A 17,091-nucleotide genomic window follows, 5' to 3' on the forward strand; every position below is an offset into this window, starting at 1 on the left:
GTCCGCCTGGCCTTGCTGCTATTCCAGTTTCAGCTGTTCTGCCTGCGGTTATGGAACCGCCACCTGTCCCAGACCTGTTGTTTTTCACCTCTTGATGATCGGCTATGAAAAGCAACTGAAAATTATTCATGATTATTATTTGACATGCTTGTCACTTATGAACATTTTTGAACATCTTTAGTTCTGTTATAATCTCCACCCGGCACAGCCAGAAGAGGACTGGCCACCCCTCATAGCCTGGTTCCTCTCTAGGTTTCTTCCTAGGTTTTGGCCTTTCTAGGGAGTTTTTCCTAGCCACCGTGCTTCTACACCTGCATTACTAGCTGTTTGGGGTTTTAGGCTGGGTGTCTGTACAGCACTTCGAGATATTAGCTGATGTACGAAGGGCTATATAAAATAAAATTGATTGATTGATTGAAAGTGCTTTTGAGTCCAAGTTTAGGCTAATCGGTCGAAGAAATCGGCCTCGAGACGATCAGTTTGGTAAACATTATCTAGCCCTAGCTTATAGACAGCCTTGCAAGACCCCGTGGTAATGTCAGCCAACACTTTACACATTATTAACAGAGTATCATCTCAGACAAGCCGTATCTCTTAGCTCTCTAGTCTTTCGTTGTATCCTCGTCTTCGATCCATCTTTGAAAACACAGATGACAAAAATATGTAGCCCAATCCACGGTCCTTGAAACAAACAGCTTTTCGAAAAAGTTTCCCCAGAAAATAAATGAATTATCAGCATTTAATGTCTTATCAAAATGTGTCCTTTCAACACGGTGGTTTGGCAAGGTCTACTCAATACAACCAATGGTTTAGTATAGTTTTAGAAGATACAACAGTCATTGTTGAAATACAATGTGTTAATTCTAGAAAAATAGGATAATGATACTGTACAATACTAACCTCTGACCCAGGAGTCAGACCTAATAGACAGTGCATTCTTGGGGTAAGGTCTACCACACAGATCAGCTTTCACAGACAACCACATGAACTAACCAACCACACAAATGTATCTACCCACTCGCGGCACATTTTTGTATCCATTTCCATTGGTAATAAAATGCATAGTAGCCGAGTTAGTTAAACAATAATTGTGTATCTGAAATCCCTGGGCGTAACATCGTTTCATTTACTATAGGCTTTACCCGTCCTAGCCTAGCTAGTTTGCATCCAAAAGGGCACTCTATTGCGCACTACTTCTGACTAGAGCCCACCAGCACTACATAGGGGATAGGGTGACATTTTGGACACAAACCTAGACTGGCATGACGGTCTGAGCACCAGGAAGTTAGGTCCTTTGTGTCTCCATGGTTTCAATGAGCTTCCCAGTCTCCCTCTGGAGGGAACATCAAGTTACATTATGTTAGATAGTGACAAATGTCCTACAACTGCCTGCCTGCTACACTGCAGAAAGGAGTCAGATGAAGAACTCATCTATTGGGTCTGTGCTGTGTGTGGGTGACAGAGCCTTTGCTGCTGGCTTAGCAGGAGTCTGGGGCCCCACAGGCCCCCTGGAGTGGCTCTGACCCGGCGATGCCCAGTTGATAACACTGCTATCCCAGGCTGGTGACCCTGCCCTGCACCCGGGACTGGCAGCTTTGGCAGAGCTGCTCACAACCCAAGTCCTGTGGTGGGGTGGAGGTGTGTGAGCTTCCGGTAGACAGGCACTCAGCTCCCTTGCCAGGTTCTCCAGGGCAGAGGCCCCCACAGCGGCTGGTCTCTCGGAACGCGGCGTCACCGAGGCGCCTGTGTCCCTCGAGCTGGTCGCCATGGTGAAGTCTGTGTCCGAGTTCGGGGTCGTTGTCACGGGAACGCCCGTGTCCACGTTGGTCTCCGGCTCTTCCTCCTCCTCCTCCAGCAGTAGATGGGAGATGGACAGGGAGGGCCGCGCCGGGGAGGCGGAGCATGAGAGAGGGGAGGATTCGTGGGGGTGGTTAACGGATAGCGTGGCGGGACTGCTGCGCTGAGATGAGTAGCAGGAGCTGCCTGGAGGGGTGCTGTAGCAGCTGTCTGAGCCCATGCTTTCCCCCCCTCCCCCACACCGCAGACCCCCGGGTAAAACAGGCCTATCCAGGCCTGGGTCGGTGCGCGGCCTGTTCCCTGGACGGGTCACTGGGGTCATCTGGCCGCAGGGCTGCAGGGCGTGGGCTGCTTGCGGGGGGGACACGACGCTCCTCAATAGCCCTCTGGGCGAGACGCTGGGGCAGGTCAGAGGGAAGGCACAGGTCAGGGGTCGCTGAGGCTGCTCTGGGGCTTTCACCTGGGGGACAGAGATTGACAGTCTTAACTTTCTCTGGAAGACTTGAGGTGAAAGGAATGGACGGTTCAACAATTATGGAGCCCACAGAGACAGGAAAAGCAAACCTAAGTTCCAATTAAAGATGCACGATGCACGATGCAGAAATCGCCCCGCCATTTCCTGGTTGATAAAATTCTAATAGTTTGCCTAATTTCAGTTTCTGTGACAAAACAAGCAAGTAGGGTGTAGAGAATCATTGTACTATCTATACCGCTGTGAAATATATTTTCCATAACCAAAAATATTGTATTTTTAGCTGGTGTACAAAACCGAAAGTAAAAGGCAAAAATTAAGCATGGGAAGAATAGAAATAGTGCATATAGAACAGATCTACCGCTTCTTAGATTTGCTTTCAATGGGAATGACAGATTTTTAAACTCCCATTTTGGTCGGGTCGGCCAAAAAAGTACATATTGCAGCTTTAAGATTGACAACCAAAATCTTAGCTTGTATCCAGCCCATTCGGACGATTCATGCCTCTCAAAGTTAATATGCATTTATGCAGTGGTTGCAATGGGGAAAGTATGTTTCAATGTTAACCATTTTATGCTTTGCCTTCCTGAACCCAGCCTTGGCTTGGAGTGTTTCCATTTATTGGCCAACATGTCGTGAAGGAAAGGCAAATGAGAGTGTTTGATACTGTATAAAACCAGAGGACGCCTGGAGGCCATCATTCTGTGTGGGAGTGGGTGCATTTATAGAGTAGGGGAAACCAGTGCAGTGATATACAGTGAGCTCCAAAAGTATTGGGACTGTGACACGTTTTGTTGTTTAGGCTCTGTACCGCAGAACTTTGGATTTGAAATTATACAATAGCCATGAGGTTAAAGTACAGATTGTCAGCTTTAATTTGAGGGTATTTTCATCCATATCGGGTGAACCTTTTTGAAAGTATAGCACCAAATGTATTGGGACAAATACACTTATATGTATTAAAGTAGTCAAACGTTTAGTATTTGGTCCCATATTCATAGCACACAATGACTACATCAAGCTTGTGACTCCACAAACTTGTTGGATGCATTTGCTGTTTGTTTTGATTATTGCCTGAATCAGTTTATTGTGATTTCATGCCTGTATTTGAACCTGCTAATTGACGATTGGTTAATAATGGTATGGTCCATATTGAGGGTAGGGTATTTAAGCCTTGCCATTTATGTCTAGGCCAGGGAGGGGACAGGTGAGAGAGGCCTGGGTTGTTTGAGCACAACCTTTTATTTAGTTTATCCCCAGTTTATGTTCCTCTTGCAACTTTGTTTGTTACTTCCTTTTGTAAAAGTTTTCTATTGGCCACAAAATAATCTGAAACCCAAGCAAAACCAAGAGCAAATGCATCCAACAAATTTGTAGTCACAAGCTTGATGTAATCATTGCGTACTCTAAATATGGGACCAAATACTACACTTTTGACTAATTTAATACACATAAAAGTATCCTAAAAAAAATGGGGGAACCATGTTCAAAAAGTTCTGTAATTTCTAAACGGTTCATCCGAGATGGATGAAAATATCCTGGTCATTGTATCATTTCAAAGTGCTGGAGTAGAGGCAAAACAACAATAAACTGGTCACTGTCCCAAATACTTTTGGATCTCGCTGTATCTCTGTGCTGCACACACAGACTGCATTTACATTATTTTGCTACTGGCCCAGTCTTTATCCTGATGGTTTTACAAGACAATCAGCCTGAATGCAGAACAGTAGTCTCACTGTAGCTAAAAGATCATCATAGAGGGACTTCATCCAGTGTTACATGTTTTCCATAGGAGGCTGGTGGGGGGAAATATAGGAGGGGCTCTATTGTAATGGCTGGAATTTTATCAATGAAACGGAGTCAAACACATTGTTTCCATTTGTTTGATACCATTCCAGCCCGTCCTCATAGCTCCTCCCACCAGCCGCCTCTGGTGTTTTCACAGCCATAGAGGATTGCTTCCGATAGATCCTCAGGGGGCAGAAACCACAGAGGTTTCACATAGCAGCTAAACATTTACCACAACTCTAAACCCAAACATATATTTCCATCTCAAGAAGGAACTGGGCTTCGCACTTCTCATCATTTAAATGTAGGGAAAGAAATGCAGCAAGAAGACGCCGTGTGGCGAAGGTAAGACAAAAGGCAAATCATAAAATACACGGTAGCTTATTTCCATCTATATATTACTGGCACTATCTCTGACCACAGATCCACACAGGAGTCTGAATAAAAGTACTGTCGTGCAATGTAGGAAATAGTGTCATGTCAATTAAAATACCTGGAAGAGTATCTTGTTCCCGTCCAGGTCTTCGGTCTGCCAGCGTGTGGCGCTGATGGGCGTGCACGGATTGGGCAGCAGGGGCACGAGCTGACCCATCTCCTCCACCCTGAACTGCAGCACAGCTGAGTTGCAGGCCTCCACCCTGACCCCTGGGGAGAGCTGTTTGAGAGCCAGCTGCAGACACAGCCCCGGTTCCGTGTAGAGCGTAAACCAACAGAACCCAGTCTTCTGCTCCTCCACCTGCCTCTGCAGCACCGTCTCATAAAGCCGCACCGCGTCGTCAAAGTTATCGTAGCTGCTGTAGAGCGTCACCCGCAGCATCTCCCCGCCGCAGTGCACTGGGCGCACCCCCCACACGGGCATCCCCGTGCCCAGGCTGTAGAAGTCTCGGCTGGGCAGGAGGTAGGGCCGGAGCAGGGCATTGGCCGGGGAGGTGGAGGAGGTAATGTGGACACCCCCGGTCCTCCCACCGCAGCTCTCCGTGTGGTGGTACTGCCAGGGGGGGCGCTGCAGGAAGTCCAGCACCCGGAGGATGCGCTCCTCACCGTAGGCCTCATGGAGGAAGACGGTCACAGCCAGGGAGGGGTACCCGGCCACGGGGCACAAGCGGGAGCGGGCGTAGTCGCGGAGGGGGCAGGCCCGTTCGGAGACGTGGAAGAGGCGCAGGCTGGGGCACACCCAGCGGAGGAGGCGGTCCAGGGTGTGCTGCAGCAGGAGCGAGTCCCCAGGGTTGGCCAGCAGGTGCATGCTCATCATCAGGGGCTCCTGGACCCGACTGGCCAGTAGCTCACCTGACAACACAGCCACAGAGGAACCGGGTTAGGGAGGTAACCAAGACATGAGGATCACAATGAAACTGAAGAAAAACTCTTCCACTGACATTACAGAATAAGACAGTCAGTTTGAACAGAATATTGTCTGTATCAGAAGAGACACCAACAACGTGCATGTGCGAAAGAAATATAAATGGTATAATACTTACTGCTTGATGATGTCATCTTACTGCAATCAGATCTAGAAAATAAGTGAGTGGCAGACAATTATAAAGACAATTCCAAAAACACAATGGAAAAACAAATCAATAAGCCATTGTTTTAGCACACACTAAAACTATACCTTTGTACCATAATCTGTTCAGTAGTAAATGATCTAGCAGCCAGCTACCCCTCATGCTTGAAATCAAATGTAGGCACCATGGCAGCTAGGAACATACGGAGAAGAGTCATAATAACCAGGAAGTAAAGCCGCACTGGATTTTTTTTTTTTTGCATTCAAACACGATTTAAAATGTATTTTTGGAAGGGCTCTTCTCACTATATAAATCTCTTGGTAGTCAGGAGCCATTTTATATATTTTTTTCTAATTTTTCCATTATCTTCTCCATTTACATTTTATAGTAAACCTGTATTTTTGGCAGCCCTGGTGTGATGGGGAGGAATGGCAGAGCAGACAATCATATAACCCGAAATATTTTGATTTGCAACTTGTAATTACAATTAATATAGCGGGAAAAAAATCTCACATCATGCGGTTTGGGAGCAATGTTGTACATACCGTTGTTTCCTTTTCAAAGCCCACTGGTGCACAAGTGGTACATTGTATCGTTTCGCTTGACTGTGAGAAGTGAGAACAATACGTCCTTTCAAGTTTCGCAGTGTATGTTCAGAACGTTTGCATTAAAATAACGTGTATAGGCTATTACATGTCACTGGAGTAGCCTATAGGCCTACTATTACATTTTGTCACGGAATCTAAACTGATTGGATCCCCCTCAACTACTGAACAAAGGCGCTATACAGCGCAAAGATAGCCACAATTACAAGCCCAGACCACCCACTCCACCACTGCTTTGATCTCCCATCAGGTCATCGAAATTAGACAATTAAATGGTGTGCACTCCACGCTTTGGGAGGATTTTCATCCCAGGTCTATCACTATTATGAACAACTCCCCATATGGGCAGGCATGGGATGGTAGGAAAGTTATCGTTCTGACTGTTCCTATTGTTTGTTTCCTGTTTTGTTTAGGCCTATGTGATGTGTGAGAAATGCTAAGATTTCCTCTTGTAGGACAAACATAAATCTGAATAGTTTCCCCTTTTCCATTATACGATCATCATCAAAATCAAATGAATTTTTTTGGCAAGTCGGTTAGGACATCTACTTTGAGCATGACAAGTAATTTTTCCAACAATTGTTTTACATACAGATTATTTCACACTGTATCACAATTCCAGTGGGTCAGAAGTTTACATACACTAAGTTGACTGTGCCTTTAAACAGCTTGGAAAATTCCAGAAAATGATGTCATGGCTTTAGAAGCTTCTGATTGACGTCAATTAGCCTATTGGAGGTGTACCTGTGGATGTATTTCAAGGCCTACCTTCAAACTTAGTGCCTCTTTGCTTGACATCATGGGGAAATCAAAAGAAATCAGCCAAGACCTCAGAAAAACCATTGTAGCCCTCCACAAGTCTGGTTCATCCTTGGGAGCAATTGCCCAACGCCTGAAGGTACCACGTTCATCTGTACAAACAATAGTATGCAAGTATAAACTAGAGGTCGGCCGGTTAGATTTTTCAAAACCGATACATGGAGGACCAAAAAAAGCCGATACCGATTAATCGGCTGATTGTTAATCGGCTGAATATATATATACACACTGCTCAAAAAATAAAAAGGGAACACTTAAACAACACAATGTAACTCCAAGTCAATCACACTTCTGTGGAATCAAACTGTCCACTTAAGAAGCAACACTGATTACAATAAATTTCACATGCTGTTGTGCAAATGGAATAGACAACAGGTGGAAATTATAGGCAATTAGCAAGACACCCCCAATAAAGGAGTGGTTCTGCAGGTGGTGACCACAGACCACTTCACAGTTCCTATGCTCCTGGCTGATGTTTTGGTCACTTTTGAATGCTGGCGGTGCTTTCACTCTTAGTGGTACATGAGACGGAGTCTACAACCCACACAAGTGGCTCAGGTAGTGCAGCTCATCCAGGATGGCACATCAATGCGAGCTGTGGCAAGAAGGTTTGCTGCTGTCTGTCAGCGTAGTGTCCAGAGCATGGAGGCGCTACCAGGAAACAGGCCAGTACATCAGGAGACGTGGAGGAGGCCGTAGGAGGGCAACAACCCAGCAGCAGGACCGCTACCTCCGCCTTTGTGCAAGGAGGAGCACTGCCAGAGCCCTGCAAAATGACCTCCAGCAGGCCACAAATGTGCATGTGTCTGCTCAAACGGTCAGAAACAGACTCCATGAGGGTGGTATGAGGGCCCGACGTCCACAGGTGGGGGTTGTGCTTACAGCCCAACACCGTACAGGACGTTTGGCATTTGCCAGAGAACACCAAGATTGGCAAATTCGCCACTGCGCCCTGTGCTCTTCACAGATGAAAGCAGGTTCACACTGAGCACATATGACAGACGTGACAGAGTCTGGAGACACCGTGGAGAACGTTCTGCTGCCTGCAACATCCTCCAGCATGACCGGTTTGGCGGTGGGTCAGTCATGGTTGGGGTGGCATTTCTTGGGGGCCGCACAGCACTCCATGTGCTCGCCAGAGGTAGCCTGACTGCCATTAGGTACCGAGATGAGATCCTCAGACCCCTTGTTGAGACCATATGCTGACGCGGTTGGCCCTGGGTTCCTCCTAATGCAAGACAATGCTAGACCTCATGTGGCTGGAGTGTGTCAGCAGTTCCTGCAAGAGGAAGGCATTAGGCTATGGACTGGCCCGCCCGTTCCCCAGACCTGAATCCAATTGAGCACATCTGGGACATCATGTCTCGCTCCATCCACCAACGCCACGTTGCACCACAGACTGTCCAGGAGTTGGCGGATGCTTTAGTCCAGGTCTGGGAGGAGATCCCTCAGGAGACCATCCGCAACCTCATCAGGAGCATGCCCAGGCATTGTAGGGAGGTCATACAGGCACGTGGAGGCCACACACACTACTGAGCCTCATTTTGACTTGTTTTAAGGACATTACATCAAAGTTGGATCAGCCTGTAGTGTGGTTTTCCACTTTAATTTTGAGTGTGACTCCAAATCCAGACCTCCATGGGTTGATAAATTTACACATATACACACACACAAAAATGACAATTACAAAAATACTGAATGAACACTTATTTTAACTTAATATAATACATCAATAAAATCAAATTAGTATCAAATAAATAATGAAACATGTTCAATTTGGTTTAAATAATGCAAAAACAAAGTGTTGGAGAAGAAAGTAAAAGTGCAATATTTGCTATGTAAAAAAGCTAACGTTTAAGTTCCTTGCTCAGAACATGAGAACATATGAAAGCTGGTGGTTCCTTTTAACATGAGTCTTCAATATTCCCAGGTAAGAAGTTTTAGGTTGTAGTTATTACAGGACTATTTCTCTCTATACCATTTGTATTTTATATACCTTTGACTATTGGATGTTCTTATAGGCACTCTAGTATTGCCAGCCTAATCTCGGGAGTTGATAGGCTTGAAGTCATAAACAGCGCAATGCTTGAAGCACAGCGAAGAGCTGCTGGCAAATGCAGGAAAGTGCTGTTTGAATGAATGCTTACGAGCCTGCTGCTGCCTACCACCGCTCAGTCAGACTGCTCTTTCAAATCATAGACTAAATTATAATAACACACAGAAATACGAGCCTTGGGTCATTAATATGGTCAAATCCGGAAACTATCATTTCGGAAACAAAATGTTTATTCTTTCAGTGAAATACGGAACCGTTCCGTATTTTATCTAACGGGTGGCATCTCTAAGTCTAAATATTGCTGTTACATTGCACGACCTTCAATGTTATGTCATAATTATGTACAATTCTGGCAAATTAATTACGGTCTTTGTTAGGAAGAAATGGTCTTCACACAGTTCGCAACGAGTCAGGCAGCCCAAACTGCTGCATATACCCTGACTCTGCTTGCACAGAACGCAAGAGAAGTGACACAATTTCCCTAGTTAAAATAAATTAATGTTAGCAGGCAATATTAACTAAATATGCAAGTTTAAAAATATATACTTGTGTATTGATTTTAAGAAAGGCATTGATGTTTATGGTTATGTACACATTGGTGCAACGACAGTGCTTTTTTCACGAATGCGCTTGTTAAATCATCACCCGTTTGGCGAAATAGGCTGTGATTCGATGATAAATGAACAGGCACCGCATCGAATTTATATGCAACGCAGGACAAGCTAATAGACCTCCACAAGTCTGGTTCATCCTTGAGAGCAATTTCCAAATGCCTGAAGGTACCACGTTCATCTGTACAAACAATAGTACGCAAGTATAAACACCATGGGACCACGCAGCCGTCATACCGCACAGGAAGGAGATGCGTTCTGTCTCCTAGAGATGAACGTACTTTGTTGCGAAAAGTGCAAATCAATCCCAGAACAACAAAGGACCTTGTGAAGATGCTGGAGGAAACAGGTACAAAAGCATCTATCTCCACAGTAAAACGAGTCCTATATCGTCATAACCTGAAAGGCCGCTCAGCAATGAAGAAACCACTGCTACAAAACCGCCATAAAAAAGCCAGACTACGGTTTGCAACTGCACATGGGGAGAAAGAGCATACTTTTTGGAGAAATATCCTCTGGTCTGATGAAACAAAAATAGAACTGTTTGGTCATAATGACCATCGTTATGTTTGGAGGAAAAAGGGAGACGCTTGCAAGCCGAAGAACACCATCCCAACCGTGAAGCACGGGGGTGGCAGCATCATGTTGTGGGGGTGCTTTGCTGCAGGAGGGACTGGTGCACTTCTCAAAATAGATGGCATCATGAGGGAGGAAAATGATGTGGATATATTGAAACAACATCTCAAGACATCAGTCAGTAAGTTAAAGCTTGGTCGCAAATGGGTCTTCCAAATGGACAATGACCCCAAACTCCTGTACGGACTCGGGAGAGGCGAAGGTCGAGAGCTGTGTGTCCCCCGAAACATAACCCAGCCAAGCCGCACTGCTTCTTGACACAACGCCCGCTTAACCCGGAAGCCAGCCGTACCAATGTGTCGGAGGAAACACCGTACACCTGGCGACAGGGTCAGCGTGCATTGCGAGTCACTAGAGTCACCAAACCCTCCCCTAACCCGGACGACGCTGGTCCAATTGTGCACCGCCCCATGGGTCTCCCGGTAGCGGCCGGCTGCGACAGAGCCTGGACTCGAACCAGGATCTCTAGTGGCACAGCTAGCACTGCGAAGCACTGTCAACCCCAGAGGACATCCCCCGATATCCCACAGACAGCTCCAGTTCTGACTGATATCTCATTGACAGCTACAGTTCTGACCGCTCACCAACGTTCCTGGACAGCAACCTCAGCCCAAGTCAAGTTGCCTAGCCAACACTAGAAACTTACCAACTCCAGCAAGCTCAAGGAGTCCCACAAAGCAGCCTGAGGAACGTAGGTATCCTGAAAGGATCTGTAATGTTCCGAAAACACGTGACCTGTAAGTAACAAAAACAAGACTGTTCAGTTCAAAGACTATTGAGTTCAAAGACTGAAAAAACAAATGTAACCTGTTGACATTTATTGATCTCTGTTAAAATGAATGGGGCTTAGTTAACAATTGCGGTAATGCTTAAAATGAATATGTGAGATGTTACGGTGTAAACGAGTGTAATAGATTGGTCTATTAACATGGTAATCTGCCTAGATAGGATTATCACTTACTTGATTGGTTAATACTGTGACCTCTTAATTTTGATACGTTGATAAAACGTGCTGCCTCGAACATGCCCCTGTGTTGTACTACCATGGTTTGGATTAGTAAAGTTTCCCAACGAAGCCCTTCTCTCCTGTCCAGTTATTAGTTATTCTATAGGTGATAAAACCAAAAACACTACAAATAGAACAGGAGAGAAATGCTGGTTAAAACTTCTTGTCAATAGGGGGGTGCTGTTTTCACTTTGGAAAACATCGTGCCCAAATTAAACGGCCTCGTACTCTGTTCTAGATCATACAATATGCATATTATTATTACTATTGGATAGAAAACTCAGAAGTTTCTAAAACTGTTTGAATTATATATGTGAGTAAAACAGAACTCATTTGGCAGCAAACTCCCATACAGGAAGTGAAAAATCTGAAAACGAGGCTCTGTTTCAGGGCCTGCCTATTCAACTGGCTTTTATTTATCGATATGTATGCACTTCATACGCCTTCCACTAGATGTCAACAGGCAGTGGAAGGTTGAATCGGGTGTCTAGCTTGATCTGAGGCCGAATAAGAGCTTTTGGAGTGACAGGTCAGCCATTTTGTCAGTTTTCCACGGCGCGCGAAGGAGCTCCACAATGTCTTCTGAAAAGCGTTCGGTATACACGGCGAATATCTCCGGCTCTGATTTTATTTGATACATATGAGAAAAACATCATAAAGTAGGATTTTTCAACCAAGTTTTATCAGTTTATTCAATGTTTATTGGGACTTTTGGAATTTTCCATTCTTTGCGCCAAGAGTTGATGGGCATGTTCGCGCCACATGGCTAGCCAAGGTTGCTAATTCGACAGAAGAAATGGACATTCTAAAACCAAACAACGATTTATTCTGGACCAAGGACTCCTTGYACAACATTCTGATGGAAGCTCAGCAAAAGTAAGACACAATTTATGATGTTATTTCGTATTTCTGTGGAATATGTTCACTCCAACAGGGGGTAGAATATGTGAGCGCTGTCTCACAATAATGCTTTTTGTATGTTGTAGTAAAGTTATTTAAAAAAATCTAACACAGCGGTTGCATTAAGAACCAGTGTATCTTTCATTTGCTGTACAACATGTATTTTTTAGTAAAGTTTATGATGAGTTCTTTGATTAGATGACTGTCCAAAATATCTCCGGAGATTTTGGTGAATTGTTGCTACATATTCACAATGTATAACCACGATTTGCAGCTCTAAATATGCACATTTTCGAACAAAACATAAATGTATTGTATAACATGATGTTATAAGACTGTCATCTGATGAAGTTGTCCAAAGGTTAGTGATTAATGTTATCTATATTGCTGTTTTTGTGAAATCTATGCTGGCGGTGGATAAATAGCTTTGTGTGTTTGGCTAATAGAAATATATATTGTGTTTTCGCTGTAAAACACTTTTTAAAAAATCGGAAATATTGGCTGGATTCACAAGATGTTTATCTTTCATTTGCTGTACACCATGTATTTTTCATAAATGTTTTATGATGAGTATTTATGTATTTCACGTTGCTCTCTGTAATTATTCTGGCTGCTTTGGTGCTATGTGTGATGGTGGCTACAATGTAAAACCAGGATTTGTAGCTATAAATATGCAAATTTTCGAACAAAACATAAATGTATTGTATAACATGATGTTATAAGACTGTCATCTGATGAAGTTGTTCTAGGTTAGTGATTAATTTTATCTCTATTTGTGGGTTTTGTGAAGGCTACCTATGCAGTGGAAACATGGTGAAAATATGCCATTGTGTGTTTGGCTATTGTGGTTAGCTAATATAAATACATAGTGTTTTCGCTGTAAAACATTTTAAAAAATCGGAAATGATGGCTGGATTCACAAGATGTTTATCTTTCATTTGCTGTATTGGACTTGTGAATTCATGAAATTATATTATATGATATCCCTGTCCCGTTAGGCTAGGCTATGCTAGTCAGCTTTTTTGATGAGGATGCTCCCGGATCCGGGATGGGTATGAAGTAAAGGTTAATGAGGAAGGCTTTATAAAATAATTGCCTCTATGTTGCTACGGATGGATTTTTGCAAGGCTACTTTGAGGCAAGGTACGGCATGTCTTATTATTTGAAGTAAAGTAAAATATTCAGGTTTCAAACAATTATACTGCCTCAAGCTCACACTGCAATGTGGTGGGTGACGTGCTGATAGTACTTTAATTACGAGTTGAGATTGAGAAATAAAAATAGCTCCTTTTAAATCGTGGCCACAAGTTAACACGTGATTGCATTTAGAATTGTTATTTGTTGCGCAATGACTGGTCTTACAAAAGTAGGTTTCACTCCAGTAGCCTACAGACTTTTTGAGGAGCTACTCTCGGGCTGTCTGACAGGTGGTAGGCTATTCCGCTCCCCAAACTAGGCTCTGTATGCTGTGATAAATAATATGCATGATGACTAGTGATGCACGATATATCGGTAAGCATATCGGAATCGGACGATATTAGCTCAAAATGCCAACGTCGGCCCGATGTCTAGTTTAGCGCTGATGTGCAAAACCGATGTCAAAGCTAACGTGCATACCTATATAACATAGGTAGATGATGTAATGACGCTACGAAAAATACAGCGCTACACAGAACAAAAGCAGAAAAATACCAAGCGCACACTTCCAAGAACTAAACAAGTTAAGTCGAGCAGTCATTTGAAAGAATAAGAAAATTTCAGCGAGACAACTCAAAAGGTGAAATGGAATTCATTGGGTATCAACCGATCTCTGTTGTGGATGATGTTGGCTTTCGCCGACTGGTCGAGCACCGGTACACACTACTAAGTAAGTGCAATTTTTCAGATGTTGCCCTACCGGAGTTACACAATATTGTTGAAACGCACATCTATGAGCTACTTGCTATGGGTGTCACTGCTATTAGCTTCACGACTGACATTTGGACCAGTGACGTCAGCCCCGTGATCATGCGGAGTCTGGCAGCACAGTGGGTCGACGAGGATTTCGTACTGAAGAATGCCGTATTGCATGTTGAAGATGGTGGCTGGTTCTCATACCGCTGCTGCCATTTCAATGGCATTCGAGAACATGAACACACTCCTAGCTCCATTTGAACAACTGACTCGAGAAATAAGTCTGCAGCAAAAGTGATACCCTCTGTCATGGCATTGAAACGCCTGCTCAGCAAAATTTCCGACACATACCGTGGGGTTAACTTGCAAAAGTACTCTACAAGAGGGTGTGAACAAGCGATTTGGTGGCATTATCTCTGAGCCTCTTTACTATGTCGCCACCATGCTCGATGCTAGGTACAAGTACCGCTACATCGATGCAGACAAGAAATAGGGTTTACGTGAAACGTTGGACACAGTGACAGTGCGCACCGAGGAAGAGAGGTCACGGACAGACAGAGCTGAAACTTCACTGCTTGATATGTATGATGAAATCCTGGTTGAGACTGAACAAATGAACAACGAAACAGCACAGCAAGTAAGTGAAAGAAATGTTTTGATTATGTTTTACTGGTAATGGGGACAAACGTAAATGCCAACAAAATAACATTTTGGTCAGTGTGTGTATTACAACTATTTAACTGTACTAGAATGCTTCAAAGGCCGCAGAAAATTGTAATAGCTGTATAGTTTTTTTGGCAAGGAAAATATCGGATATCGGCCAAAAATGTCATATCGGTGCATCCCTAATGACGACTAACGAAAATACACATGCACCAATTTAATTCCACAAATTATGCAAATGTCCTATAGACCGATAAGCATGACCGGTCAAATGTATTTTCAGCAGCTAACCGATTAACGGTTAACATATGTACTCTTAATAGACATTGGTGATTTTACCACTAATCAGAAAGAAATTATTAGTCATTGAATTGATTTGCCCAATACCCAAGTTAAATGTGTAGTGTAGGGCTATGAATTGGGCAGCTAGTAACCTATTTGCTAATAGGCTAATTATAGTCTGGCCGCCGACAAGCCCAGGAACAAATTGGCTGGAGGTCAAACCAAGTTGCCGAACCCTGTTGTATATTTAAGCAAAATCGAGGAGGTGTGAATTCACATTATAAACTGGGTGGTACGACCCCTGAATGCTGATTGTCTGATATAGCAGGGGTATGACAAAATGTATTTTTACTACTCTAATTACATTGGTAACCAGTTTATAATAGCAATAAGGCACCTTGTAAATGGCCAATATACCATACCACGATGCAACGCGGAGTGCTTGTACACCGCCCTTAACCATGATTTAACCTGTGTTTAACTAGGCAAGTCAGTTAAGAACAAATTATAATTTACAATGATGGCCTACCAAAAGACCTCCTGCGGGGAGATTAAATAAAAATATAGGACAAAACAGACAAGAGAGACGACACGAAATAGAGAGACCTAGGACAACATAGCATGGCAGCAACACTTGACAACATGGTAGCAAACAACACCGCAGCAGCATAAAACATGGTACAAACATTATTGGGCACAGACAGATGTATATATTTAATGTATTACATGACTGGTGACCACAACCCTCCCGAAAATACATTTACATAGTGTATTAACGCGACTTTCTCCACCCTGCTCAATGTATTCAATTTCAAATGTGGCTCCCAGTGCGACTTTACTTCCTGACTATTATGACGCATCTGGCAGCTCCTTCTCTGTGCGTTCCTAGCCCAGCAGTGTCAACTCGCCGTGGAAACATGCATCTTTCGTTACTATGACAACGGCTATGTGGTGAGTTAGAGAAGCCTAGCTGGTAACTAACAATCAAGCCAACAGTACATTTTTTGCTAGCTATTTAAGGTTAGTAAACCACATTAAAGTTATCTTACTTGTAAGTTGACATAATAAGATTAATCATAAGTGTAACTGTAGCTACCTAACTAATTTAGACCAGAAAGAGGTTGACCATTTACAATTGCCTGTTTGGGCTGTTGTTGCATGCAAAAACGTTCGGCAAGCTATCTTTAGCTATTGTAGCTAGCTAGTGATTCCCACCCACTAAGTTGTATGTGACTCGTTTTAAATTACTAACGTTAGCCAATCACACCGCCTGTAACGTTGATATAAAACACTGAAGTAGATTTAGCTGGGGAACTTATACTGCACAAAGGGAAATGGTAATGATTCACATCTTGCCAGTACTTGGATACCGCAAACAAATGCTAGCTAGCTAACTAGCTTAAGGAACCTACTCGGCAGTCTCAGCTCCCGAATCCACGTTTTCATCAACGGTTCCGTTGAATAGAATCGATCTTCGTAGCATTGTCCGATAATGCCACCGGACTTCAATCGAGTCCTATGGAGAAAAGCACATTTTTGTAGTGGCCCTAACTTCTAGACTGATGACAAGAATTGGCACCGTTCAGTCAGCCCGTTAGCGAAGTCTGTTGTTTTTTCACGAGCATCGTTCTAGCTGGGACACTGACGTCATCTGCTGTACTGGTACCTTTAGACATAGCTATTTTATACAGGGAGTAGAATGTCATTTAGGAAGGCTGCAAAAAAAGGATAAATAGAAAAGTCGTGTCTACTCACCAGCACATGAATAAAGACGTGCAGAGTTGACCAGGAGAAATGAAAAATGGGAGAAAGGGCTTAGTCTACTCTAAATGAGGAAAATAATATGCAGAATAGCGCCAGATGGCAGTCGTCTCACCGTCACGTATGAGCAGACAAAGGATAGTCCAGACGGGTTAACTAGACTTTGAGGGGCAAAGGAGGTAATACCACTTCCGTAATGTAAATGAGAATGGAATCCTGAGAAAATGAGGCCATCATCTGTCACATTTCTGTTAAAGAGCATTAACAACCCTGGCACCTATGCCCCATTTTAGCCCT

At 43.8% G+C, this 17,091-nt stretch overlaps 1 protein-coding gene across 3 annotated transcripts; it reads right to left on the minus strand.

Moving 5' to 3' along the window:
* Positions 1–721: 721 nt before the first annotated feature.
* On the minus strand, positions 722–16,982 carry LOC111960618 (protein FAM124B). Of its 3 annotated transcripts, none has more exons than XM_023982693.2 (5): positions 16,789–16,982; positions 16,446–16,549; positions 5,536–5,567; positions 4,551–5,344; positions 722–2,257 (listed from the first exon to the last, which is right to left on the minus strand). In XM_023982693.2, exons 2-5 carry the CDS (start codon positions 16,514–16,516, stop codon positions 1,415–1,417), a joined length of 1,740 nt encoding a protein of 579 aa, XP_023838461.1. In that variant the 5' UTR covers positions 16,517–16,549; positions 16,789–16,982; the 3' UTR covers positions 722–1,414. The 3 variants fall into 3 exon arrangements, with proteins under 3 accessions (XP_023838461.1, XP_023838462.1, XP_070294575.1); XM_023982694.2 differs by lacking the exon at positions 16,789–16,982 and adding an exon at positions 10,936–11,024 and having other exon boundaries at positions 16,446–16,533; XM_070438474.1 differs by lacking the exons at positions 16,446–16,549; positions 16,789–16,982 and adding an exon at positions 6,936–7,140.
* Positions 16,983–17,091: the final 109 nt, after the last annotated feature.

The sequence above is a fragment of the Salvelinus sp. IW2-2015 genome, linkage group LG4p (genome assembly GCF_002910315.2).
Source record: "Salvelinus sp. IW2-2015 linkage group LG4p, ASM291031v2, whole genome shotgun sequence".
Lineage (NCBI taxonomy): Eukaryota > Metazoa > Chordata > Actinopteri > Salmoniformes > Salmonidae > Salvelinus > Salvelinus sp. IW2-2015.

Excerpts from the sequence above, each read along its gene's own strand:
- LOC111960618 (XM_023982693.2), bottom strand. The coding sequence starts at position 16,516 with ATGCTACGAAGATCGATTCTATTCAACGGAACCGTTGATGAAAACGTG. Across the intron at positions 5,345-5,535 it reads TAAGATGACATCATCAAGCA|GTGAGCTACTGGCCAGTCGG; the intron begins GTAAGTATTATA and ends CTGTGTTGTCAG. Across the intron at positions 2,258-4,550 it reads GGAACAAGATACTCTTCCAG|GTGAAAGCCCCAGAGCAGCC; the intron begins GTATTTTAATTG and ends TCTGTCCCCCAG.